The sequence below is a fragment of the Periophthalmus magnuspinnatus genome, chromosome 11 (assembly GCF_009829125.3).
Source record: "Periophthalmus magnuspinnatus isolate fPerMag1 chromosome 11, fPerMag1.2.pri, whole genome shotgun sequence".
Classification (NCBI taxonomy): domain Eukaryota; kingdom Metazoa; phylum Chordata; class Actinopteri; order Gobiiformes; family Gobiidae; genus Periophthalmus; species Periophthalmus magnuspinnatus.
In genome coordinates, this window is record NC_047136.2 from 8,390,072 (window position 1) to 8,417,344 (window position 27,273).

The 27,273-nt window shown below is 40.1% G+C and overlaps 4 protein-coding genes across 8 annotated transcripts in view; 1 reads left to right on the forward strand and 3 right to left on the reverse strand.

The window, feature by feature from the left end:
- The window catches only part of znf704 (zinc finger protein 704), a 59,447-nt gene extending 44,438 nt beyond the window's left edge, over nt 1-15,009 (reverse strand). The window contains exons 1-2 of one of the 3 annotated variants that reach the window (XM_055225106.1): nt 14,796-15,009; nt 9,551-9,717 (exon numbers count right to left, since the gene is read on the reverse strand). In XM_055225106.1, the coding sequence (XP_055081081.1) occupies nt 9,551-9,717; nt 14,796-14,843 (215 nt within the window). In that variant the 5' untranslated portion in view covers nt 14,844-15,009. Of the gene's footprint in view, nt 1-9,550; nt 9,718-14,373 lie in introns of all 3 variants that reach the window. The other 2 variants (XM_033975463.2, XM_033975462.2) reach the window with 2 other exon arrangements.
- ripor2 (RHO family interacting cell polarization regulator 2) overlaps nt 1-27,273 on the reverse strand; it is a 324,701-nt gene that overhangs the window by 202,069 nt on the left and 95,359 nt on the right. The window lies entirely within an intron of this gene.
- The window catches only part of tpd52 (tumor protein D52), a 369,330-nt gene that overhangs the window by 58,792 nt on the left and 283,265 nt on the right, over nt 1-27,273 (forward strand). The gene's annotated exons all lie outside the window — the stretch shown is intronic.
- pag1 (phosphoprotein membrane anchor with glycosphingolipid microdomains 1) overlaps nt 16,719-27,273 on the reverse strand; it is a 59,389-nt gene continuing 48,834 nt past the window's right edge. For all 3 annotated transcript variants that reach the window (XM_055225109.1, XM_055225108.1, XM_033974989.2), the window contains 2 exons: nt 20,128-20,187; nt 16,719-19,918 (listed from right to left, as the gene is read on the reverse strand). In XM_055225109.1, coding sequence (XP_055081084.1) covers nt 19,568-19,918; nt 20,128-20,187 — 411 coding nt within the window. In that variant the 3' untranslated portion in view covers nt 16,719-19,567. The remainder of the gene's footprint in view (nt 19,919-20,127; nt 20,188-27,273) is intronic.

The window sequence follows — 27,273 nt, forward strand, 5'->3', positions numbered from 1 at the left end:
GACCGTAATTAGAAATAATGCAGCTCTATGGCACTTCTTCGAGCAGCGTTGTTTTTAATAGGCTTCACTTGAGATGCCTCAGTGTCACCGTGCCTTTGCCCCAAACCAAAACTCTGCCTCAGAAATGGAGCATACTTTCTTAGGATGAAAGTAATTATTTAAACTTTGTCTGTAATTGTTCTCATTTTGGGATTTTTAATATTTAGCACAACACAAAGAGAATGCATTTCGTTTGCAAGCCTATTGGCATGTAAACGACATTAAAAAACAATTCTCCATCTAAATATGAAAGACGCATATAGCGCCTTCTTTCTGAATGTATAAAAAGGGAATTAGCATCAATGCAATTTAATCTGAAAAGTGCCGTTTGCAGCAGTTTACAAGAACAATCTGAATATTGCATCAGTCTCTTTGTTCATACATGCATGACGCCTATGACAGCTTGAGTGATTTATGTTATTCTTAAGTTAATTTTTAAGAGTGGAGGACAATGTAATATGCACGGTTATTATTTAATATTGCACAATTCCTTTTGGAGTAATAACTTTTTTAATTCAACAACAAACTACTCCCCACACAATCTACTTGGAATCAAATTACTACCAATTTACAGCATGCATGTGTAATAAAAAGTTACAATAATAAGTAATCAGTGTACAGATGAAGTACCAATGGAGTCTGTTGAAAATAGTATAGTGTGTTGTGTCAAATGTAACAGGCTGAATATATCGTAATCAATTAAGACTTTCCTAACCTGCGGTTCTCAGTCCATTATAGTTGTGGACTATGGATTATAGCAACAGCAGGCGAGGCCCCACTAAACCTCTGTCACATCTGCATTGGCTTACTCCTGTGCATTCGGGCTATAGTGAGTGATCGAACAGATACAGCTAAAGCGATACAGGGTAAATTAGCATACAAGTGGCATGTTGTGAGGCGCTGGATTGATTTGCCTGTTGATTCATGACGTCGTCGCTTTAGGCCTGGTCGCTCCCTCCCGTTCCCCGCAGCAGTAATCAGTGTGTTCAAACTCCTGAGTAATGTGTTGTGTTTATTTACAACTCCAACGATTTCTGATGATGCCTTCAAAATGAGCGTTACACATGAGGAGACTATCCACACAATCATCGCTGTCAAATATGTGATTTAGACTCATTCAATTTGCTCTGGTAATTAGGACAGCATGCCCAGGAAACTGAAGGATTGAGGTATAGTATGGTATGTAACTTTTCTGGTGCAGAGTCCACAACCTGCTCGTCTCCGTAGTGATGTTACTGCTTTGTCTGGAATGTTTCACAATGTGGCATTAAACTTTTTTTTATTTCATTGTGGGGATTTTTTTGCACAAACTTACTGTGAGCGAGAGACAAGCATTTACCTGCTTGTCTCCATGGAGATACAAAGTTTACTTATAAGTTTTACTTGGCAAAGCAATCTCCATGGAGACAAGCATGTGGCAGCCAGACTCAAAATCAGAAAAGTAACATAGTGTACCTTTAACACTGAGAGATAGAACCAGTGACTTGGTAGGAGTTTGCTCTTTTTCACAACTTCTAAAATTTGTCTAAGATATTTGCACAAAATTAATTCCCTCTCCAAATTAACTAACACTCACAGGACCTTGGAAAACTGATTAAACAAAATGCAAATCTTTGATAGAGATTACAACAACAACAGCAGCAGCAGCAGTAGCACATATTGCTCACCACAGTCCAGTGCCTTGGCAGGAGATGGCTGTGAATGGAGGCAGCGTGTCTTACTAATCCATGGTTAACTGCACTCAGACTCTCTCTCTCACACGCAGATATTCAGCAGGCTTAATTAAAGACCCCATTTGCATATAAATTTGAACTCAAAGTCTTAGCTTCCATAGCATCACAGGTGGTCGTTTTCCTCCGAGCCAAGACCTGTCGACAGAGCCCACATAAGCCAACTCGATGCAACTCCTGCTTGTGCTATTGACAAAGGGGTTTCTCTTTGATTCCTCCATGTACAATAAAGTAGATTTAACAGCAGGGTGGGCTGGGTCTGTGGTTACACTACAATTCGATTCCAGATTAAAGATCCAAGTTGTTTTTTTTCCACAAGACAACCTACAAACCCGATTCTATGTATAAATCAAACAAAACCGTAATTCCCCAGTTCAGCCACGAGGTCAGTGTACTTTTTGAGCTAGTCCCAAGTCAAGCCTGTTAAACCTGCCATCCGTAAGATTATTAGATGTTTTTTCACTAGAAGATTGTAGATGTGAAACCTGTCCCTCTTCCCCTCACCTGACCTGTGTTCTCTGATCTTTTGTCAGACCAAAGCTAGCACACTATCAGACTGCAGTAACATAAACAGAATCTAGTGGTGAAGTGTAAAACTACAACAGAGCCGGGTTGGCCAATCTAATTTCAAATGGTAGTTTTAAATTGAGCTACTGAACTATGACGCAATATTGACCCCGCTCCAATCTGATTTACACAATCACTTCTCGTTTGGCGCCATTTCATTTGAGGGCCTACGCTTGAAACACATTGTCGCACCATGACTTTTGCCACAAGTTCCACTTTTCTTTCTCAGGGGATATTCTGGCCATGTCAAAAGCTTAAAATGCACCTCAGAAGCACTGGGCGAGCCAAGACATGAATCTAGTTAGGATTTGCATGTAAAACAGACACCTTTGTCAGGTCTGTAGGGAGTATTAAACTACATTTTATTACCTTTATTTAAAACTTTAAGGCAGTGACTTCCTGTTATCTTCCTGTTATCTGTCACATTCCAACTTTAACAGGTGTTGTTCAAGTTCATTCAAAATTATCTCATCATAATTTAGAAAAAACCCTCACCCCAAAAACGTATTCAAATTGAGCTTTTAGTTGTTCCACCAAAATACAAATAAATGCTCCATCTTCACATAATCCGCACTGTACTCACATTTAATAAGCCAGCCGCTCGACAGAACAGGCTCCTGCTCGTAAATTGGGCTCACAGCGTCTTTGCATTCAGAATAATGTCTCATTTTGCCATGTTACACCGTCACATTACAGAGTGACAGCGGAGAAGAAAAGCGGCGGCTGAGGGCGATAGATGTGGTATTACGAGCTGTGCACAATAGGCTAACACAAATGAGATCATATCATTCTAATCTTACCATCAGTTACCTGAGAGTCGCAGAATTGATTTGGAGATTTCAGGCCGGCTCCCCTTTAAGACACACATACTCAGAGGGGGCTATAATAATAACCACATAAAAGCCGTAGTGAGATAGCTGGGATTTATGCAGAGATTAATAACAATGGGCTGTTTACATCAAGGACAATGTTAACATGTCTAAATCCATGTCTAGAAGTGTCACTTATATGTTATGAAATGTATATATCTGGAAACATCATCCTAGCATTAGTCACAAAGTGGAAATTGTACTACCATGTGATATCAGATGCTGCATACAGTACATTTTCACCGTATGGGTACATTTCTGGTTGTTTAGTATTGCACTATCCAAAGTGTGACTAAAATGTAGTTATAAATACATCAAAATAAACCAAAAGTTCAAGATCTAGACTTGGTTAAACGTAAACAGGTCTTGATTTGGTCCCTGTTGGCTTATTATGCTAATGATTGCAATTACTGGACTTTTTTTGGACCATTTATTTTTAAACATAATGCAATGCACAAATTGTTACCATGATGATTTCAATTTCACTGTCTGCTTTAGAATTTACTATGACAAACGCCTATACATCCTCATATATGGGAATCATTGTGGTAGCTGCGAATAATAATAACCTTTTTACACATGTTGAGCATTGACTTCAGTATAAACACATACAGCTTTATCCGTCTGTAGTCACGCCGATCTGATAAGCTTTAACATAATGGTCAATCTGATAATAGCCCTTGGAAACTGAGGCTGGACTGTGAATGGGAGAGCGCGGATCACTAGAGCTGCCTTTTGAGATGGTAATCGCTTGGTTTCTGAACTCGCCTGGCGTCCCGAAACCAGGAGAACTGTTGTCATTGGCACCGCTCACTCATCTCTGTCACTGCCTTATTTAGAGCCACACTCCCAACACGCCCCTCGCCATGACTGGATTTCGAAATGCTCTTACCACAAAACAGATCATGCAAAACAAGTAAGAGCTAAATTAGTGGTGTAAAATAAGCAAGAGATCATTTTAAAATGTAAGTGGAGGCAAATGACCCAAAAATGTAGTTGTATCAGGATGTGAATACAAGCTGTTTTTTGGACGTACAAGATCTTTTATTAGCTAAAGAACGATCCAATCCAAGGCATTCTGACTTTCACTAGTTAGCCTGGAAGTTCTTGGTTACCTGGGAAGTTCAATTTGTGTTGGAATAGTTTTTTAGAGAAGACAAAATGCACACAAGAAGCTAAGTTGTAGTTTTTTGAATACATTAAACACTAGAAGGTCATTGGTTAAAGAGCATGATTATGGCCACTACAACTGTATCTGTTGAAAGTAGGTGCAGTGTGCAGAACCTCTTTCTTAAATATTAGTGAGTAGAAATACCTTGTCTAACATTGCTGGGTTCATTATTTTGATTTTTATAAAGTCAGACAAACAACTTTATCGCAACACACCTTTGACCATTGGCCATTCGGAGATAAAAGAATAAAAAAATGCAGCTCTTTAAGTGTGTTTTAGATCTTTTTGGTTCTTAAATTACCCAAATTTTCTAATACATAAGTAGTTGCTAGTTGTTTGTAGTGGTCGTCCCTTTGTCAAAAAGTACAATATTGGCAGTTAAATAGTTAATGGGATAGTCCACATCAGCGTCCAGGTTTTCCCCTCATCTCCTGAACCCCTTATGTGCAGTAAATCCATTTGAACTCACCAAAGCCTCTGAATAGTGACCAAACAACAGCGTAGTCCTGTTTCTGTAATCACATCGTTGGTTTCATTAGTTTAATTTAATAACAAACGATCATCCGTCTCCACAAATCACATAAAACTCAGCCTTTGTGACTGGTTTGGAAAAGGCAAAACCTCCAACATCACAGAGGCGCAGCGAGGGGGCCTGTTATTTCAAGACACATTGAAAAGGAAGGAAAAGATCCCAACCCTCAGATGTGTTGTTTTTTGGGCTTTGTAATAATAAGCAGTGGGCTCTCGATTTCTATCCACAAAACTAAGGTTATACTTGACTTCCCCTGCTAGCAATTAGTCCACACAACGCCATTTGTCAAAAGCCAAGCCATCCATTGCGTCTTTTCCACTGGCCGGCCCCCTCTATAGCTCTTGTTACAATTGACTGTTTCCTGCTTGGAGAAAACATAAGCTCTCGTAGGAGGAGGAGGGAGCAGATCTTGGCAGCTGGCTCCGACCACAGCTTGACAATGTGTAGAGATGTCAGTGCATTAAGATGTAGCGAAATGGCTTAAACAAATCTGCCATGCTGCCTCTTGTTCTATAGGACATAGCACATTTAATAAAGGAATACTTCGCCTTGAGAGACTGAAGAAAATGGGCCAATAATAGAATGGAGTTTATTGATTTAGATTCTTGTAAGATTTGATGATGTACTTGGCTTCACAATAGTTTAGTTACGTTATTATGCCGTCATGTATGTAATGGACCCTGCTCCCACCAGTTCAAATGGTCGTTGTGTCCTTGGGCAAAACACTTTAGCCCCATTGTCTTTGAGAATGTGGGGTATGATTGCTGCTAGTGTGGGAGGTGAAAGAATAATGGTCTAGTGTGTTTTGAAAAACTTGTCCAGCTAGAGTACTGTGCCAAAAATGCAACTGTTTTTAGTCAGTTTTAGATCTTTTTGGTTCTTAAATTTGGATTTTAGCCATATTTCTTGTGCATAAATAGTTGTTGGTTGCTCCTAGTGGTAGTCCCTATGTCAAAAAATACAATATTGGCAGTTACATTGTTAATGGGATAGTCCACATCACCGATCATGTTTTTTCCCTCTTCTCCTGAACCCCTTACGTGCAGTAAACAAATAATACAACCCTAAAGTAATGAGCGCTGGGACTGGTGACACAGACATGAAATGTAGCTTCACAAAACCCCCGAGGTGCACCTTCTATATGGCACGCTGTCATTTTTCCTCCATTTGGGCCATGATTGCAGAGGCGGCGTGGGGCTACTTCAGACTGTGAGCCGTGAGCAGGGGGAACCTATTGTATCTGGGTTATAAGGGACCTGGAGAGTCATCAAACAGCTAGACATTTTCCTGGTAAATCACCGGCAGAAAGGCAAGTTTGGAGAGCGCAATTAACAATCTCAAGGTCAGACTTCGCCATAGAGAACATGTATCTCTCCAGTGCTCTGTTCTTGACAGTGGATAGAAACTAAATTACTTTTACTACTCTATTCAAGTAAAATGTTATGCTTGAGATCTCACTGGCAAATGGGTTATACAAGAGACATGAAGGTCTCCTGGGTTTGATCACAAGTTTGGAAATAGTAAGTAATTGTAGTAAAAGTCAGTGGTTGTACTGGTCTATTATCTGTATAAGGAGGATACAATTCCCACAAGATGAACCGAGACATGAGACAAAATTTTAACAGAAAAAATCTGAACTGCACTTTTTTTAAATCAAATTATCATTTGTGTCTCTATAGCACTGCTTTTAGGAACTACAGCTTCTGAAAACTTACCAGTGCTTAACTTTCTGGGCAATCCAAATATAACAAAAAACTCATGAAATAATATTCCACTTGGAAAATATTGTGCAACCTTGTAAATAAAAGTAAAGTGTAGTACAAAGCAGAAGTAGTTAGAGCAACACTAGTGGTGATTATTAGCAGTAATTAATCACTGTATTGATTTACCCCTCTGCTTTTCCCTGTTATTCTCGTGGCTGCACCATATCTTCCAGCCCCTGTAAACTTTACTCGGTGCTCTCTGGTGACACCATTTTCCCCTGGTCTGGAAATTGGTCGCAGGTGTGGAGAGGACCAGAGCCATGGATCTTAATCTTACTGCAATAATGGCCCTGTGCAGCAGTGGAGAGGTCACAATAGGGATATATGTGTGTGAATGGAGCTACAGGCACGGCTCAGAACATACAGCGCTGGTGAACTCTCCATGTTCCTCATTGTGGGAGCACATGCTATAAATTGGGCCAGAATGGATTTCTTCAAGTCTGGGTTTTGCAGTTGGTTTGACTTAGCACAATAGGATCTCTGGAGTCTGGAACTTCAGCATGCCATAAATAATTAAAGACTAAATCTATACAGTGGGTAGGACATTTGGCTTTACATTGACAGCTTGGATTAAGTCAATACAAGAGAGATAAACTGGGTAAAGTTCAAACGGTAAGTATAGATTGTGGAACTTTAAATTATACAGCACACTTGTGAGGAGGTTTTCCTGACAGTGGTTTGTTGTCAGAAAAAATGCTCTCTGCTGGTTTACAGGTTTAGAATATGGTATAAAAATATCTTAAAAGTACTAAAAAGTAATTTATCTAAATAAGTATGTGTCAATCTATGATGAATGATCTGAGAAAATAACATTTATAGTCATGTCTCAAGAAATCTCAAGCAGTTTTAGTTAAATGACAAGCTATGCACAGTATTTCTTCATTTGCACAGTATTGCAAATGAAGTATGCACAGTATGCATTTCTTCATTTATACGTTTTAAGTTATTTCTCTTTAACAAACTGTTGAGCAATTTTAAGTTAACACCTTGACACATAGATTGAATTATAATATAGACCTGGATTTACAGGGGGCCAAAGGTATTATAAGTTATGCATTGGGCACATAGCATAGGCCAGGCCTGCTGTGATCATGCCAAGGGTGTCCTCCTCCACACAGCCTTCACATACCAACAGAGCAGTGCGCTTTTATACCTGGCAAGATGAGTGCATTCCTTCCACAGAGGTAAATACAGCAAAAGATAAGACTCATGTAGAGCTGTTGGTTTAAGACTGAGCACATGATAAGATCTCCGGTTCCCAAACCAAATATGCAAATATCTCCTTTTAAACACAACTGTGAACACTTTCTCGAAAATGTTTTAATGGGGAATTTATCTGAAAAAGAAGCCATACCTAATAGTCCACACGTTTTACTTTTGTACACTGATGCATTTTAATATCCAGTCTAAGTCGATGTACTGGAGATAAGAGAGTTTTTGAGAACCACTGTTGGCAATATTGATTGAAAAGCTCTAATAGGGTAAGCAAATAGACAACATGCTCTGAAATGCTACTAGGGTGTTTGAATTTAGAATGTGTATTAGTACACTGGGATTATTGCACATGAAAGCTAATCTTTTATTGGCACCACATTCAATATCGTCCATGGCTTTCCTGTCATCCAATGCTCTCATTAGAGTGATAAACAAAAACTTATAAAGTGTGTGTCCCTGAGCTGAGGCCAAATTTGTACAAGGGCAGTGAGATAATCAATAAGACATTTCACAATAACCATATGACCATCAATATAATTGCAATCCCTATGCAAGGGTGTTATCATAATGGGACAGGAATGAAACAGATGTCTAGGCCAAGTGATAGACTTAATTCAAAAACAGATCTCTTACGTGTTAATGGTCAACTAGAGAGAAACAAATCAATGGATCAGCAGCAAATAACTATTAAATTTAAGGCGGGCGCAGGGTGAAGTGATAAAGCTGCTTGAGCGGGTGACTTTTACTGTACTTTCAGCAAGTCCACATCGATTGGACGCCTCAGAGAGGATGAGCAGGAGTAATGAGGAGTGATGTCCAATAACTGAGCTGTGCTTTACAAGGGATTAGTGTTTCACATTTACTGTGTTGTTTCTTCGTTAGATGGCATTTCACTCGCCCAGGCCCATGTTATTAATCTTTAATTGCTCAGTTGTGGCCTTGCCTCAGAGGGGTTGTGTGCTGACCATCTACATGTGTGCCAGATCAGTGGGTTCACAAGAAAACAGTGCAGGCAACAAAACGCACAACCATGGATTCATTTGTTGGTGCATTGCACATATCAAAAGAAGAAAATAACAAGGCGGATATGCTAAAGCACAGCTGAATCATAACAACAATTCTGTACAATAAAAACTGCTGTGGTATAGCCCTCTCTTCTATGTGGAGTGTGTCGTTTATTATAAAGCACAAATACCTGAGGTCCCACACTCTTTGTTCTTAGACAGACACATGTCAGGTGAAGTAATTACATTAGTGTTTTTAAAATGTTTTTTATGTGTTTTGTACCACCAGAGGCATGTTAGTCAATTAACCACATCAATAATTGTTTTAGGAAATTAAATCCACAGTGTGGGCTCCTAAAATTCAAAATGACTCCAGTTTAATGATAATGATACAATCTTTTACAAACTAAATTTCAGAACATCATTAATAATACATTCTCATAGGCTCAGCCAATGCAACATGTCAGAGAATATATGATGAAATATATATGCAGGAGAATGGGGGACTCCTGTCAGAGACTATCACTTCAAGTCTAACAAGGAAAAATGGCACATCAGGCCAAATAAAAACTGTATATTTTATGGCATATCTATGTCATAAACTTTAGATGACCCTGAGCCAGACTCTGGTGGGCACAAATCAGGCTGTCAGACTCTTACCTGGCGTGTGGGACGTCGATACTGGAGGAGACCACCTTGCGTTTTTGCTCAAGCAGAGACACAGAGCGTGTGTCGGGGTCTCGGCCCAAGCGCTTCAGCTCCTCCACTGCCTCTGGGCTCAGAGAGCCACCCTCCAGACGCGGGCCATCCGAGCATCCATTACTCTGCTACAACAAAGAAAAAGAGCAGGTCTATTAGAGCTCTGTAACTCAGCTCAACTGTGAGACTGTCAATCTGAGCAGCATAGTAAATGATGGCAAATGAAAATCACATGTACAGCTGTAAGTGTGACCTCTGCCCTTACTTTACAGCTGACAGAAAGCCATGCGCAGAACATTATACACACCTAAACTCTTACTATAATTGAACAATAAAAAAACAAAACTGTTTTCCCAAAAGACTGACAGTCGCTGGTGAAAACAAAGACTTCTGGTTTCTGCAGCTTTTTAATTTGGGTCATCTTTAAGTTGAAGACTGTATGTTGAATTAAACGTACTGCACCTAATGCCTGCTCAAGGGGACCATCAATGTCCAATACATCTAAATACATGCAATATTCATGTGGAACTAGGCATTAGGGCTGATTTCTGCTCATTCCCAGTGGCAACTTTTTGTCACAACCTAATGTAGTATTTCCACTAAATGTCATTGACAATTGCCATTACACTGTCAAGACATTCATTCCTGAAAATAGCTATAGCTGTTCAATTCTTGAATTACTCTATATCTCAGTCACAGCTGTAGTGGAATATTAATGTTACGCTATTGTGTTAATATTCAGGACTGGCACAATTTAAATGCTATAAAATGTAATTTCTAGATCCCATTAGTGGACCAGCTGCAAGTACAGCATTAGTGTAGCTTTAGACAAATACTTGGTCTTTTCTTTGTTCCTTTTGGCCTTTCCCTTTGCTGTGGCTAAATGATCAGCCTCCTTTGTGTGCAGTGACTTGGGTACTGATTTAGGAATTTTTTTTCACCTGATGCCCTTCCTGACTAACCTTGATTGATATGTGTAGCTCTCTGAGTTGTGTGCATCAATCTGTGATGGTTCTTGCTGAGGGCGCTCGGAGCCAATGATCAGAGTTTCAAACAAAGACTTAACATTGATTGGTGGAAGCGTCACAACAGCGGAACAAACCAAATAATTAAACTTTAGTTAAAGCCAGCTAAGAGAAAAGCATACACGTCTTACCTGTCCACAAATGCACAAAGCACTTCCCTCTGCATGTTTTCTAAAAGCAAATTGTCCATAATTCTACTAAAATAGGCGGACGTACGTATTTCGGCATCACCATGTTTGCCGTTAGCTTCAACACAAACCACAGTGCTACCCTGTGGCCACATGCAAACGATTCAGCCGGAGCTGTTCAAGACAGTTTCTCAGGAGTTTGTGAACTCACAAAAATCACGAGAATTTGTCTTGCTGGCAAGGCTACTTCCTGACAGCTTGGGTCCAGCACAAAGAGAGTGTAATAGGTAACTACTTTGTGGAAACTTTGTAGGTTCAACAATCGGTATCACTTTTATGCACAAATGCTCTTGCTATGTGAACGCCTACCTACATCAATGCAACAAAAATAGGAAAAAAATCTGTCCGGCTCTTACGCAAGAAGAGTTCTTCTTCACATGAACCTGCATGCTCCTACGCTCACACCAACACACACAAGCTTCTACAGGTAACTGCAGCCAAGCGGCGCTTAGGAAATGAACTAAAAAAGACCAAAACAAAGTCAGGGGGACATAGATGACTGCCCACATCAACAAAGCATGAAGGGCTGCACTGTTTTATCCCACAGCACTGCAAATGATTAGGCCACAATGGTGGGCCCAGGTAATTCATTCACACACGTCATGAGAACTTCAAGCAAGAGCACTCCAAGAATAAGTATCAAGTATTAAGTCACATGAGCGCTCAATGGTGTGCAGAAGGCTTGGTAAAAATACATACTTCAAGATGGATTAGGCAGACTGGCCGAAGATTTGGTGTTATGACTTTTGAGTGGAGCAGTAGTAAACCTCATGAAGAAAAAACAACTGTGATTCCTTCCTTGTTGTGAGTAATGGAATTAAACCGAGCCAGATTGTGAGGCATGCCAAATCAGTTGTGAAATGTGACTTGTGTGTCAAAGAAGCTGATGTACACCACAAGTGTCCAAAACCTACCCATCCCCCAGAATATTGTATATATCTTCATTCTCCCAAAACTCATAACATGCTTGCCTTGAGCAGTGCTTCGTCAAGCGTAACAAAAAACGACTACCTTTCTGGGTCAAAGGTCATAATAAAGCAAGCTGTCAAGGGGAATCAAATTGAATGCTGCTGACCCAAAGTCATAGCGGACAAGTAATGAAGGAAATAGGTGAGGCACGCAATGGAGTTGTTGGCCATAGATGACAAAAACTGTACCATCCAAAAACACAGAAAAATATTTTAAATGTGACACTATCTGCACTTAAACTTTCTTTGTTTTGCACAGCACTTGCAATGTTCCTTTTGATGAACTTATATATTATATATTCAGTTGTACTATGTAACTTTTTTGGTGGAGGGAATACGCCTAATATTCTTGTCTCCATGGAAATGCCATTGTTTAGGATGTTCCACAGTATGCCATAAAAGTTATTTATCTTCATGGAAACAAGCAAGTGACGCCACCGTCCACATGACAGGTCAGATCTATGGAGAGGCAACTCCGCCCACACACGGAGAGAATGCATGTTTTGACACCTGTAATTGAATATACAAGATAAATGTTTAATGCCATACTGTGGAGCATTCAGAGCAATCATCATCATGAGACCAGATGGCAGCCCCTACATGACAAAAGTGTCATAGTACAGCTTTTTCAAAAATAAACCAAAAATGTTAATAACAGTATTTTCTCGCTTTATCAGGCTGGCCAAGTATTTCACATGCAACACTGCATTACAAAAACATTAAGTAGAAGCAGTGAATTGTTTTTCACGCAACAATGCCCAAATCCACTCTTTTATTATAAGCATTTATTATTATTTGCAGTTACTGAGTATGTCCAACAAAGGAAATGAAAACAGCCTGCCTTCAAACAGATGCCTCTTCTCTCTCCCTCCAAAGATTACTCATATATCATCAGAGGGACACTTCGCCGTGCAGCGCGCTCTATGTGTCGACGCTATTGAGCTAACGCTGGTCTGGGATCAGCGCCACAGAACAAAGAGTCACTCGGCTACAGTCAACAACCTCGCTTCATTGACTAACACATCACCACAAACAACCAAAGTGCAACTGAAAAGCAAGTAACGCCTCAGTCTTTTTGTCAGTGCAAGAAGTCAACAAGTGGCATCCCACACCCCTCCCTAACTTTGGAGGGGGACTGGTCTGCCGTACCAACCCAGCAGGCGCGATGCCAAATGGGGGCATTCTTCTGAGCATGCCATGCTATCAAAACTAGGGTCTGGCCGCTTTTGTTGGCCATACAGCTGCTGCACATACGACCTCGCAAACAACCCCCCACTGTTGATATTTAAATAGATCTCACTAGTTAAACATCGTTTTTAACATATGAGATAGGGCTGGATTATTGCACAGACGGCAGGACCATACTACTGCGGACTCCTCCTCCTCATTTTATGTCTTGTTTTCGACCTCTGTGGGAATTGAGTCGTGCTGACAGAGACTTGACCATTGTGTTGACAGGACTGTGCCTCCACTGCGCTGGCCACTGTAACCCTATGGAGCAATGCATTTTGTAAGAGCACCATTTCACATGCACACAAAAGACAAGAATACTCTGTAAGTTTACATGACACTACCATAGCCTCAAACTTGTAATAGCCCACAGGTTTGAGCTTGAGTTAGTGTTTTAAACTTCTCCAAAGCAGTAGTGCATTCGTTGCACACTGCTATGACTGTGTAACTAAAACTGCTTCTTGCGCTAACTTCCTATTTGTGGCAAAACATTTTCTAACTGAAATAAAATGAAAATGAGTACGAATTTAGACCAATCCAAAGACAGTAAACAAGCTGTTATTCAACTAAGCATTCCTCAGTCACTCCCTCTCTATAAAAAGAATTGAGAAAACACACACATCTCCCCAAAGCCACAATCTGTATTTTGTTCCCCAGAGTGCTCTTCCTCACTCTGTATCTAAGCCCATGTGACTGACACCGAGGAATACTGCGGGTGCAGGAGGCAATTAGGTCACTGCTAATTAGGCTTATATCACACAACAAATATGGACATGATTGAAACTTACTATTGTGCCTGGAATGTCACAGGAGACCTATTATCTGTTATCCCAAACAATAACAGCCCTGTCAAGCAGCATGACTTCAATATGAGGTCTGTTTAATTGGAAATTGTATGTCAACCTGCATTATCTATGAATGGAAATACCAAAATATCAAACAATTAGGCAATGCAAATATGCAATTAGGTGTTATACCCACAGGTATACGTGTTTAACATGCTAACTAAACCACAGGCGCTGCATGAAAACATGGGCCCGGCTTTTTGCATGGTCCAAAACGCTGCAGAGCGTTGTTTGCCTGGTTTACCCACCCACTAGCTCCATAAACACTGCGCAGGCCCTATCAGCCCTTTGTCCCATTTAACTGATGTCGCCAAATGTCATGACAGCCCGCCATTTGATCCAATATGACAACAAAATGACGCTAAGTCTGTATTTATAAGGCTGGCTTTGTGCTAGCGAGTTATATTTGGCACCACAGGCGGCATGAGCGGCAGCGGTGTGAATCCGCTCCGCACAGGAAGCGGTTAAACGCTGCAAAACACCGCACAACAAAAACAGAAGCTGCCTGGCTGCTGCACTCTCACACACCTTCAGACTGGACTTGAGCGGTCCTTTGGCTGCTGTGTGGTTGAAGCCCGTGGCGATCTCTTCCTCGGTGAACTCCTTGAGGCTGCCGTCTTGCATGAGCACGGTGTAAACGCTGCGCTTGGCTCCGGTGGCTGTGGCGTCTCTGTTCTCCTGTTTGACCGCCTGGACCACCCCTGTCACCGGTGCGCCTTCTCCGGTCGGACTGGGCGCATAGACGCGGCTGCCAAGGATCGAGCGCTTCACCAAACGCCTCGTATGCATGTCGCAGAGTCTCTCAGCAAATCACACGGATCACCACGTTATTTCAGACCATTAAATGTCAAAATACAACTGGTAAACAACGTTGGGAAAAACGAAAAACCGCAAAGGGTACACTATACGCTCCAACAAGCCTGACAAAATGTTAGAAAGCAGCAACATACTCGGAGGGCCAGAACTCCAGCCGCGGCGCCAAACTCCTCGGTGCGCATCCGCAAACCGCACCGAAAACTTTGCAATCGCACAACTCCGAAAGGGCTCTGCGTGAAAATGATTCATTCGCAGCTTAACCGCCTCTACATCCAACCGGCTACCAATCTTTTTCTATGGCTGGACCTGTTTGTTTTCCCCACTGTTCGAGGAGAGCTGTCAGAGCGCGTGGAAAACGTGGCGCACAGCTCGATTTGCGGAAGCTAAATTACTTTTGTACACGATTTGAAGAAATGGCAGCGTATAATCGAAGAAAGAGCTCAAATATAAGCCATCCAGACAGGACGCGTCGTGTAAATGCGCCTTATTTGATATCACACGCTGTCATCTATTGTTACATGTCGAGTGCGTTTGAAAACAGACCTGTGCGCCAACTCCGGTCCAAAAAGCGGCTCGATCCAGTCCGTTGTGCGCTTGTGCCGCGTAGGGGCTCTACCGGCGGAATGCTGCCTGTAAACATGTGCGGTCCGGCGGCCAGCGGAGCCTGCGATTGGTCGGTGAAGCACACGCCTCCACAAGCCCCCACCTCTCCCTCTTTTTGCTCCAACAGAAGGTAAAGCCGGGAGGATGCTCCATTCAAAACAATGACGCAAGGATGGAGAGAAAACGGAGCGGGAGGGGCTCAGCAGAGGGAAAGAAAGTGAAAAGAAAAAAAAAAAAAGGAAATTTAGGCTGGAAAACTTTGAGCAGACAGTCAGTCAGGCACAGCTCTAACCTACTTGTTACAGACGTGTAGCCTAGTTTTAAGGTGCCAGGGGACTCGTTTACCACCCTGGTTTAATAATGTGTTAGTTTGAACAGTTCTTTTAACAAAACACAAAGGCTCTTTTACCTTTACTTTAACCTAGATGTTTGTTTGTATGTTAAATTTCCTCTGCCATACCTCTACCATAATGTATCCCAATCAATATTTAGACCTATGCATAATGATACGGGCGAGAGGTTTATAAGCTATAAACACACAAGCGAGCAATTGGTTTATTCTGATCATAGGACAGAGTCACATGATTTACTGTGTCTCTGATCCCTGCAGTGATCTCCAGTTTATAGAAAGTGCTGCCGGAGTCTCAATGAAAATCACTGCCTCTGCTTTCTAGACCTTTTACCAAATAAACAAAAAAATTACTCATATCACTTTTGTGCTATAGCAAGTCTTATGGAATGTTTTAACAAAATCTTTTAGCCCATCTTGCTTGAACTAATGGACAGTTTCTTTAAGTAATTGTAAACTGGCTAAAACAATTTGCTACATTTTGTGTTGTTATTAAGGTTTGAGGTTGAGTTATTAAGATTGTATTCACACTTGCACTCACATCATATTGAACCTGGGATTTTAACCGTGACTAGACCAGGACTTAACCAGGTCTAGAACAGAACCAAACCAAATACATCACATCTGAAGCAAGACCAAACCTGTACTCTATTTAGTACTGTTATAATATATTCTAAGTGACATGTTAATGAAGCCTAAATTGTAAAAGAAATGACTTACTCAAGTATCTTCAAGCATTCAAACTGTTTCTTGTTTTTTTCTTAACACATTACAAATAACAGTGCTGACAGCTGACTAACACTCCCCAAAAAAGCCACACACTGACAAAAACAACTTAAATGTGATCCCACCATGTGACGAGCTGCAGAAAACTTCACAAGATAAAAAAAAAACTTTGCAGTGCTTTGACAAACCAATTTTTATCATGTGACTAATTCATTTATGGAGATTATTACCAAACGTGTCAGACAGTCTATACTAACGAACGTCGTCACGGTAACAAATGGCCTAATTAATGTCAAACGTAATGTTTTTGGAAAATAATTTGCTGGGTACAATCTTTCTATGTGACAGCGCACCAGCCAACACAAAGACAATGACACACTTTTACTATCGATATATTTTTTAATAGAACAATTCATGTCATAAAATATTTACATGCTGAGACTGGGGGAGCCAGACAGCTAGGGGTGAGTGATGGGGCCATAACTGCCAAAACAGCATTTACCCCCTGATCAAAGGCGGGTGTCAGTACAGAGATGTCCGCTGCTTGTGAGGGAAACAAATGACATCATTACAGAAAGTCATAGAGCTGAGAGGAGAGAGGCATGGAGAGTATCTGCGAGTGTGCACCCCCATTCCCCGAAGGGACATAGTGGGGTTTGTAAGACCCAGATGCACATAAAGAGGAAATAAGTGGTTTTAGCTGAGTATCTATTACCTACAGGCTTACATCTGAATTGGTACCAGTCTTAAATTTTGACACATCATTTTCTTAGAGGTCACATATATATACGACTATGAGTACACGAGACCTGCGTTTTGGTTCAGGGAGGGCTCGACATCAGCACGCACTAATGACCTGCCAACTGAGTGCACGGCTCGTCGCACTTTACTCGGTCAAATGATGTTTTAGCGGATTTATGTGTTACTTTTTTTTTTTTAAATATGCTCTTTATTAAACGTTCACTAAACAACTTTTCTGGTTGAAGTTTACTAGCTGTTTGTCTCCATAGTGACTGGTAAATGCATTATTACTATGAGCGGGGTCTCTCCACAAACCTGACCTGTAACTTGGCCTGTTAGTGTCACCTTCTTGTGGACATAGATACGTTTAATGCCGTGATGGACCAATCTAAAGCAAGAGAAAGCCAGAAAATTTTGTGTAAATGATTAAGAATTCAATACGATTAAACCCATTGTATTATTACTGCACATTCAAATATCTCAATTGTGGCGGCTGAAATAATTGGCAAGTACCACTTTCCAGAGCGGTCAGTGTTAATGTCAAGCCCTGTTGATATCCCTATACCAAAAGGTCACAGCTATCAGGGAGCATATACATAGCAGTTATAATTAGCATCAAGTGGAAATGGGCATACTGTTGTGATTGGTGCATTTGAAATCTAGAAAATGCCTGGAGAATTTCTAATATCAATTATGAATCTTAACCGTCCACTGGGGAAGATGGCTTCAGTACGGCACATTAACATAAAGGCTATTTGGACACCGTCACACTGCAGAAGACTGTGGAAAGAATATTTACAGTATAAATCATTGGTTCTTTTATATAACTAAATAGACATCAATTAGAACAAAGTACCATGTAAAAGTAAGTACCAACATTATGTACCATTTGTCACATTTTCCTACAAAGCCTCGTCTATTAAGGACTTTTAAATAAGATCAGATTATCATAGGAGTGTGTCTAGTATAACAAATAAAATAAACATTTAACCACATTACACACACAGAGACAGTACTATGCAAAAGTTTTAGTTATGTTTGGGAGGTTTTTTTTCTAAGAATTAGAACTGTCTTAATGAATCTGTACCACTAAAACACATGAAACAAAAACCTTAAAAGGCTGAATTATGATTCAATGTAAAGGGAATTTAACTATAGAGGAATTCTGACATGTTTGCACAGCACTGACTTGAAGCAACACTGTGTTACATGAGTGGACCATGTATGTACAATTCAGAGATTAAGTTTATACATAACATTGAGAAGCTTCATATGACAGTTATACAGAAATAAAAACAAAATGAATGACTGTACATACAGTAACTGCCCGTACCATCTGAATTACTTTGTGCTTAAGTAAGGAATACAAGACTTCATATGTACCAAGAAAATTTTCAAAGGGCATTTTCGGCATCTTATAAAAATAAAACCATAATAAAATACTAGTCACAGTAAATATGATACTTTCTGTACACAAACTTTAAGTGCACCTTTACAACTTTCAATAACTTTTTTTTTGTAAAAACTCTAAAAACTTACAAAACCTCTATTACTTCTCAATCTTTTACAATTACAATGTTTTTTGAAAAAATAAATATGAACTTCAACAAAAGAAATTGCTGATTATAAAACACAGAAAAAGCTTTCATATGTTAAAGTACTGTTAACCACAAGCTGATGAGCTCTTCCTCCGACCAACCACTGTATGCAAAGTGATAAACTGCTGCAGCAAAAGTAACTTTGCAACATTAAACTGTAGAGTCCAGATATATCACAATAACAGCCTATTCCAAAAAGGTGGGCTAAAACTATATGGTAACGTCAGCAAATAATATGAGAATATAGCTATAAAGTACAATACTATACTATACTACTACATTTCTGTTCATTTAAGAACGGCAACACATCTCAAGAGTTGCAAAAAAGTCATGTAGGTGAGTCTAAAATTCAAATTTATACCCTTCCATTCACATTTGATTGTGAATAAATCCTTTATTATTTGTAAATGCTTGAATTCTTGGGGGTTGCAAAGTCACTTGCATTTGCAGTGCAGCTTTCCTTGTTCTAATACTACAAGATGCTTCTCATCAGAATATATGGCACTGTTGTCTTCTTCAGGCACCGAGTGTGTCCTTCTCCAAACCTTTAAACCATGTTTGGTCATCATAGGCTAGTTTTAATTGTATATAATTGATCTTGTTCACAACCCAGGAGTTGCTCACGCGTCCGTGATATGTACTGTCAGATATAATGGTAAACCAAAGTGCACTGTTCCACATGATTGATGCCCAATGGCTGTACCGCACTTCATTTAACACTAGGCCATGCTAGTACCAGTGACATTCACCCTGGTTGATTAAATTAGTTGAATGGTAGATATGATAAACGTACCCTAGCTGTAAATCAGACACATACATTGATTACGAACTGCGTCTTGAACCGTTCTGCCTGCCTCTCAAGAGAGGTCATCAACGCATCAATGAAAACTCAAAGTCGTGACATTTCTCTGCTCAATCCCAACTCTCCCACACTCTCATAATGTGGCTCTGGTCTGGTGACCTCTGACCCCTCCGCTCCCATCAGGCCCCTGTGCTCATCGTCAGAGCTGCTAGTCTTTGGGATGCGGATGGTCTCGTAGCCTGGGTCGTTGCTGTCCATAACAGGGTCTTCCTCTAGGTGGAGCTGGTGAGGCAGAATGTCGTTAACAGTGGCGTACAGATCGCTAGAGGAAGAAGCAGGGACGAGGCCTTTGATTTCGGCAATGCTGCTGTAGTCATGTTCTTTGTCGTCGTCATTTATAGAGCCGTTTGATTGGTTAACAGTAGAGTATACAGCAGACTGGAACAAAAAATAAGAAAAAATGTTAATTCAAATTGGGCTATTCATTGAGTTATGATAAGATCAGTCTGGAAATGGCTAGTTTTTGTGTGTTTGATGTCTCTCAGCTCAGTACATTCTTCTCTTTTTGGAGCTAGGAGTAAAAAGTGCTGCTGTCTAGGGACCAGGAATGACAGCTGAGGGAATAAGGGAGTTTAACGCACACTTACCTCATTGTCTGGCAAAATGTGGTTTTCGAACCCTGGTGCGGGAGACAGAGGGGAGTGTAACTGGGGAAGAAAGGAACAAAAAGATAGATTTAGATATGGCAAGCACACAAATTCAGACATCCTCCAAGACTGCTGGCTACATCTGGAAGCAAGGTTATTCATTTCCAGGAACATTTTGAGCAATAGGAAACCATGTCTTTTTACATACAGATCCAAATTAATTCAAATAAAATGATGGTCAGCAGTCCTGCCTAATTGCAAGAAGGTTCTGGGTTCAATTCCCAGACCAAACCTGGACAAGTATGCACAATAGGGTCCCCTTTGACTCCCCTGTAAAAGAGATACTGAACACGCTCCTGGTTAAATAAAGGAAAAATAAAAGTAAAAGCGGTTAGCCTTCAAACAAGGCCAAAAGCTGCTACAACTACAAGAAATGATGTGGAAGAAAAACAGTGAATGAATGAATTTTGTTCCCAAATCTATGCCTCTTAATGTTCAAAGCAGCTGCGATGAATAAGAGATGATCATTGGATTTAAATTGAACACGCACTACAACACAACAGAAACAGTTTATGTCAACATCCATCTTGGTGCATTATTGATAAGAATTCTGAGGTGTAATCTCCAATGGAAAACCTCTTTGAATTCCTTAAGAGAGCACTTGGAAACTAATCAATAAAACTGCAAGATTGTTCTCAGCCTTATGTAAAAGAACGGGCGTTTGCATCTGCCGCTTGAGCCTTGATACATACAAAGTTAATGTTGTATATAACCACCCATCCATTACTAAAATTATTGATTGGAAGTCGATAGGCGGTGACAGGAGAGCCGTGTTTTTTGCCCCGCTTTGTCCACTTGGCCTTATGATCAATGCAAAAGTCATTAATCAACAAAGCACAACTGACAACTGGACCAAACACCTCAGGAGTTTAACAAGAACCTCAATAACCCTGCCAGCGTTGACTAAAGACTTGATAGCGCATGTATTTTTCATGTGTCTAGGAGAAAGGCAGTTCTCTCAAACAGGTTTTCAAGAACAAAGAAAAGTGTATCAACGGAGGAAACTACTTCTGTTGTGTGCACAGTATTATATACAGCAAAAACTAAATACAAAGCTAAAATTGTCCAACAACGGTAAGGACAGTACAAGACTTGGACTCAAACTTCAAGATCTTCCAGCTCGTGGATCCATTTCCACTGCACCTAAATCAATACATCTCACATGAGAAAACAGAGCTACACTTTAATGGCAAATGGTCACATTTTTATATAGCGCTTTTCCAACTTCAAGGTGCTCAAAGCGCTTTACATCAAGGAACCACTCACCCATTCACACACATTCATACACCAGTGTACGCAGACACTGGGGGTGAGGAGGATTGGGTGTCTTGCCCGAGGACACAACGATGGTAATCATTTGGTTGAGAGCGGGATTTGAACCGCCAACCTTCAGATCAGTGGAAAAGTACACTGAGCTACACTTACAACTAGTTTTTGAAGTTGTTTGGTCTGTCTACGTATGTTTATCATAGTACAGAATCGTGTCCTCTCTTTTGTAGATAAAAGCACTAAACTAATTTTTACTCAGTCCTTGGTTGGTGGCGCCAAGGTTAATGCTGATGTATTAAAAAAAAGAGCTACAGTTTCTAGTGTTTGTCAAGGGCAGAGTCCCACTCAAGCTCCACAGTTACATATACAGATGAAAAACAGCGCTCACAAATCATCCATCAAACAGCACATCTGTACAAGCCTTATGCAGACACACGTTTCTTTGGCATTTTTTCAGCACAAGTGAATCAATATCATTATATTTATGGAGAATGCATGTTTGGAGAAATGATTACATTTATGGATTCGACACACACTTCGGAGCAGATGGCGTTTTTTATATTAATTAGTTTTTTATATTAATTAGCCGACCAATTAGACAAAGTGCCCGAGGAGTGGTCTCTATGGGCGGCATGGCACACAGGTGACTTGACCCCGCCCTGCAACTCCAAGTGTGTTTCTCAATATTTGTTTGCCTAATTTGCCGCCCACTTATTTTCGCCTCGAGTGCTGGCACAAATAAAAGTGGGATTTTCAATTACGTCGACCAGCAGACGGCTAAGGTAATATAAACTAATAAGTGGACGCATGCAAGGTTTGAAATATCCAAACAGTTGTAGTCTTCAACGTGAAATAGCAGGCAGAAGGTTCAGTGTGTGCCATCCCCAAGTCTGAATAAAGGAATGATGCCAAATTGCGATACAAATGACTGCATCAATTATCAATACTATCTGTCTGGTAAAGCATATGACGTTCTCAGTTTCAGTCTCTCAGTTGCTTACGGGTAAACCAATCTGGCGCTCGTTAGAAGTGGAGGGTGTGCCTACTGCTTGGCTGCTTTTTCATATAAGTTTTACATAATGCTTTGTTATATTATTCTAAATGTATATGGCTCTTTATTGACCTTATTCTGCCCCTCGAACGTTTGCCTCTAAATACTCCAAACCGTGATTTCTTTGTGGTGGTATTTCTGGTCAGTTAAATGGAGAATTTGGAGATATTTTGCTGCTAAAATCTGATATAAAGTAGTTTTTTTTGTGTAAAATGTTCTAGGTTCATGTGGCCACTGCTCTGATTCTCTGGGAGGCTTTAAAACGATTCTGTTGATGTCAAGATCGGCAGCCCCAGGCAAAATAATCCAACCCGAATGACGATGACGAACAGTAAGAGCAGAATAAACATGAAGATTGCTTTTGTCGCCTTTTCCATTTATCTGGCAATATTTACCTGCTATATTTGGGTTGGGTCATCATGCAAATTCTCTCAGTTATTTACTCTTAGAAAATGGCATTTAGTCAACAATCTCTGACCACTTTCCCTTTACATCAACACATTACCTGAGTTAATATAGCGGCTGCATGTGACCTGTGTGTTTATGTGTGAGATTATAGGATAGTGTTAATGTGTGCGTAGGACAGACAAAGACATGCAGGACTTTGACAGTAAGCAGATTACTGTCACGGTCACAAGATGGACGACTCAGGTGTCAAGGTGTCACTCACTCTGACGTCTGCCCAGACAGTCTCATATTTAAATTCATAAACTTGCATTATCTACAGTTGCAGCAGGCGACTTCATAAACAACCCCGAGCGAGATTAAAGATACGCTAAGAATGTAAAGCATATGGAAGCCAGCCTAAATTACGTCTCATAACTCAATACATATGCAGCTTATTAAACACACTGTCATAGCCTTCATTGATATGGGGGTGTGAAAAATAGATACAAATACATAGGCTCATTACATTAGAAAGGGTGATCAAGGCTGACCTTTGCAGCCTTTCAAAATATTGGAAATTTCAACTCAATTAAGGCATTATGGATGGATCTATATATTTCTTTGCACAGCAGATAAAACTATTATTCAATACGCAGAGGTCATTTGGAAAAATAAAAACATCATTTGTATTTGAAGCATTTTTACAGCTGAGGAATTATATCAGGACTCAAACAGATATGGTCTAAATCTCAAAAATATAATCTACTAAAAGGTGCATTATGAGACTTTTTGGTGGAGAAACGTGCTGGTCTAAGGAGGTGTGATTGTTTTGGCTAAAATGTTCCAGGCAAAGAAACAGAATCTCCATGGACAAAAGTCTGTTCAGAAAACTTAAATAGTATCTTTAAATATTAATGTGGTTTTGAATACCGTTCTAAAAATTGTACAATGATGTGGCCTTAACTTAACTACTTGTCAAATAAGTATCAGATAAGCATAAGTATGTAGTATTTAAATGTAGATCACAGCTGCACTGACAGAGGCTCAACTGTGCTGACATGTGGAATATCTGTGCTGTACCTGGCTCTGTCCCCTGTGGATTTCCCAGCAGCGCAGTGGCGAGGTCAAATTCATTTCCTGCACGGCACATTAGAGAAGCCCACAGGCGACACACGGCGTCACATGATTGCAAACAAGTGTTACCTCGTTTATGACTGTATGGTAAATCTATATGTGCCCAGAATACATCAGAGGTGGGGGCCAATGAAGTGACATTTACAGTACATTTTCACATTTTAACTGTACTTTTATTAAAACATGTCTTTTTTCATTATTATTTTATATGCAACACAATGAGGGGGGAGGAAATGTGCTAAAATGTGTCTTTTTTTGTCTTGCTTTGTTATTGATTTTCATAGATGATATTTCTATTTGTTTTAATTTGTGTCATTTAAGACACTGACTTTAGTTACAGCCATTACTGTTGCGAAAATAAACAATAGAATAAGTCGTTTATGGTGGTGACCAGTTAGGACACAATTAACAAATAAAAATGTAAATTATTAATCGGGGTAGCGGAAACTATCTATCTTTGAATATAATGTGTATACATGCCTTTGTTTTGTGTAAGACTACTTATATATGTACATATTACAACACTCTACTACAACACACTACTTAAATACAATTTTTGCTTACTCGCCCCACATGGGACAAGAAGGTCACTGAAAAAACATTGCATATGTATAGGAGAAAAAATAGTTCTTTGTCTTTATGAGAAACATTTACCGAGCCTATACCTGAGGGAATTACAAGATTTACATAGAAGGAGAGTGCGTGTATGGATGAGGCCGAAAGAGAGTTACCATAGCTTATATCATCCATCATAGACCCAGACTAACTGTCATGGTGATGGTGGCCAGCTGCTCTCCTCTCTCACACACACACATACACACACTCAAAAACATAACACACGTGGCTGGTTTTGACAAGACAAATCACCCGGCGACTCCTGGTCGTACCACGGGCGTAAACCGCGGGGAGTGCACCACCATTCGGTGTTAACCTTAAATCAGCCTGGGGGAGCCTCTATATGTAAAGATATATGTAAACACGCACGTCTGTGTACATGGGGGATGGAGGAAAATACAAGAAAACAGAATTACTGCTGACTAGACATACCACCGTGCCTGCTTTATATGAGAGTCCATTTATTTTGGTGTATAATGTTATTCGTAAGAGGGGTGTTGCACAAGGGAAAGGTAATGTAGGGAATTTCATCATAGACGGCAGGTCAGATGAGGCTGGACACAGCGGCTGCTCAAATGAACTGTACTGATTAACTAATTGGCTTCAGCGGTGGAGACAAAAGGAAAGAGGGATGAGAGGGGAAGGAGAAGACAAAGGAAGAAACAACAAAGCAGGCCAAGAATGAATGGACTTGTAAATGTACAATGGACCTACAGTATATTGTAGTGCACAGTAGGGAGACACTGGCAAAGGGCTATAGGATAAACTTAATATACAGAGTCTATAGGCATCTCAGGGGATGTATTACTTAGTAATAGTGTCATATAACGCTCTCTGCAAGTCTTCAATAAAGATCTCAGTACAGTTCTCTATGTATCAAATGGCATAATTATGGGATAATGATCTAGATATGGACAACATTCAAATATGGGTCAATTATAATACCAGGATAATAAGACACGAGAAAAATGTCTGTTTCATTTACTGACAAAGTGTAATAATACCTTAGACTTATATAGTGTCTTTCAAGATACTCAAAGCACTTTACATTGCATTATTAATTCAGTCTATACTAATGATGGTAAGTAACCACTAGACGAAGGAAGTGCCATAGGCCTCTTTGACCACCATCAATCACTCACACGCTACATTGATCTATAAGCAACGTGGGTGAAGTGTCTTGCCCAAGGCCACAAAAGCAGCATGTACTAAAGCAACTGATTATGATAACTGACTATGGGGTAACTGACTATGATAACTGACTCCCATCCCAGCACTAACCAGGCCCAACTCTGCTTAGCTTCTTAAATCAGAAGAGATTGGGCATTGTCCATGTGGTGTAGACTTCATTTACCACACTATCTGATGTTCCTTTTGATTGCCCCTGGATCCTTTAACACATAGGTCCTAATCCACCTCCAAACACGCCAAACCCATGCCAGTGGAAAAGAGGCTTGGTTCTTTTTCTTTTGTTAATATCATGAACACTTTACATATGAACACTTTACTACAGACCCAGTGTTAAAGAAAATCATATAGCTGTGATTTTTATTACACGGTCCTTTATTCCTGGTATTTCTAGTCATTTTCCTGTACATACCACATTACAAACCAAAGCAATCGAAATACTTACTGAATTCTTCAGCCACTTTCTCTCGACAATCTCACCCTCACCCTGATAATAATTTGAATGTCTGTCTTTGGAGTCTTGCTCCTTGCAGTACTTGGGCCCAGCCTTCTATCTGCTTCATCTATTAGCACGGCTCTCTCCTCACTCCATCCCTATTGTCATTCCCCTCTTCACTCCCACTCGCTCCTCTTACTCTCCAAATTGTACCCTCCTCGAACTGTCATTCTCCCGGAAGCGGCACAGGGCTGTGTGGGAGAGATGTCAGCCTGTGTTTTTGTCCACCATCCAGTTGAGTTTTACAGCTCCCAGCGACCTATGGCAGACTAGATTCATTTACAGTGAGGACAGCATAATGGAATACAAACTAAAGCATATTAAGCCTTATATCTTTACATTAAATTAGCTTGTGCTTAGCCTGATTGGATGGTCAGAGATGAATGTATATTTTAAATGTGCAAATCACTAATGGGGAAGCAGTTCGAGTTCTTAGAGCCAAGAATTTTAACATATAGAGAAAAACTTGCTCCTGAACTTGAGTAGACCTGGCTGCAGTGTTATTGATACTATTCATATCTGAGCATATTCAATTCAGTTTATTTATATATCACATTTAAAAACAACTTCAGCTGACCAAAGTGCTAAACATAAAAAGTCAACAAAAAACAAATATACAGATAATCTTGGTGTACTTTGCCTGTCTAGCTAGTATTAAATGCCAGGAAGAAGAGTTTAAAGGGCTCATATTATGGTATTTTCTATGTTATAATGTTGCTTCCTCATCAAAAACAAGCCCAGAGTCGTGTTTTGTTTCATTCACACATGTTTAACACACTCTCTCTCAAACAGAAAACACTCATCTGGTAAAACACTAGAATTATTTGGATGATTTGAAGTATTGAGCAAAAGGTAAAATGTAACTGTTAACTTGAAAACTACCACTTCATGACATCACAAGGTGGAACAGAGCATTTTGAGCTTTGGAGATGTAGACAGACTAAAA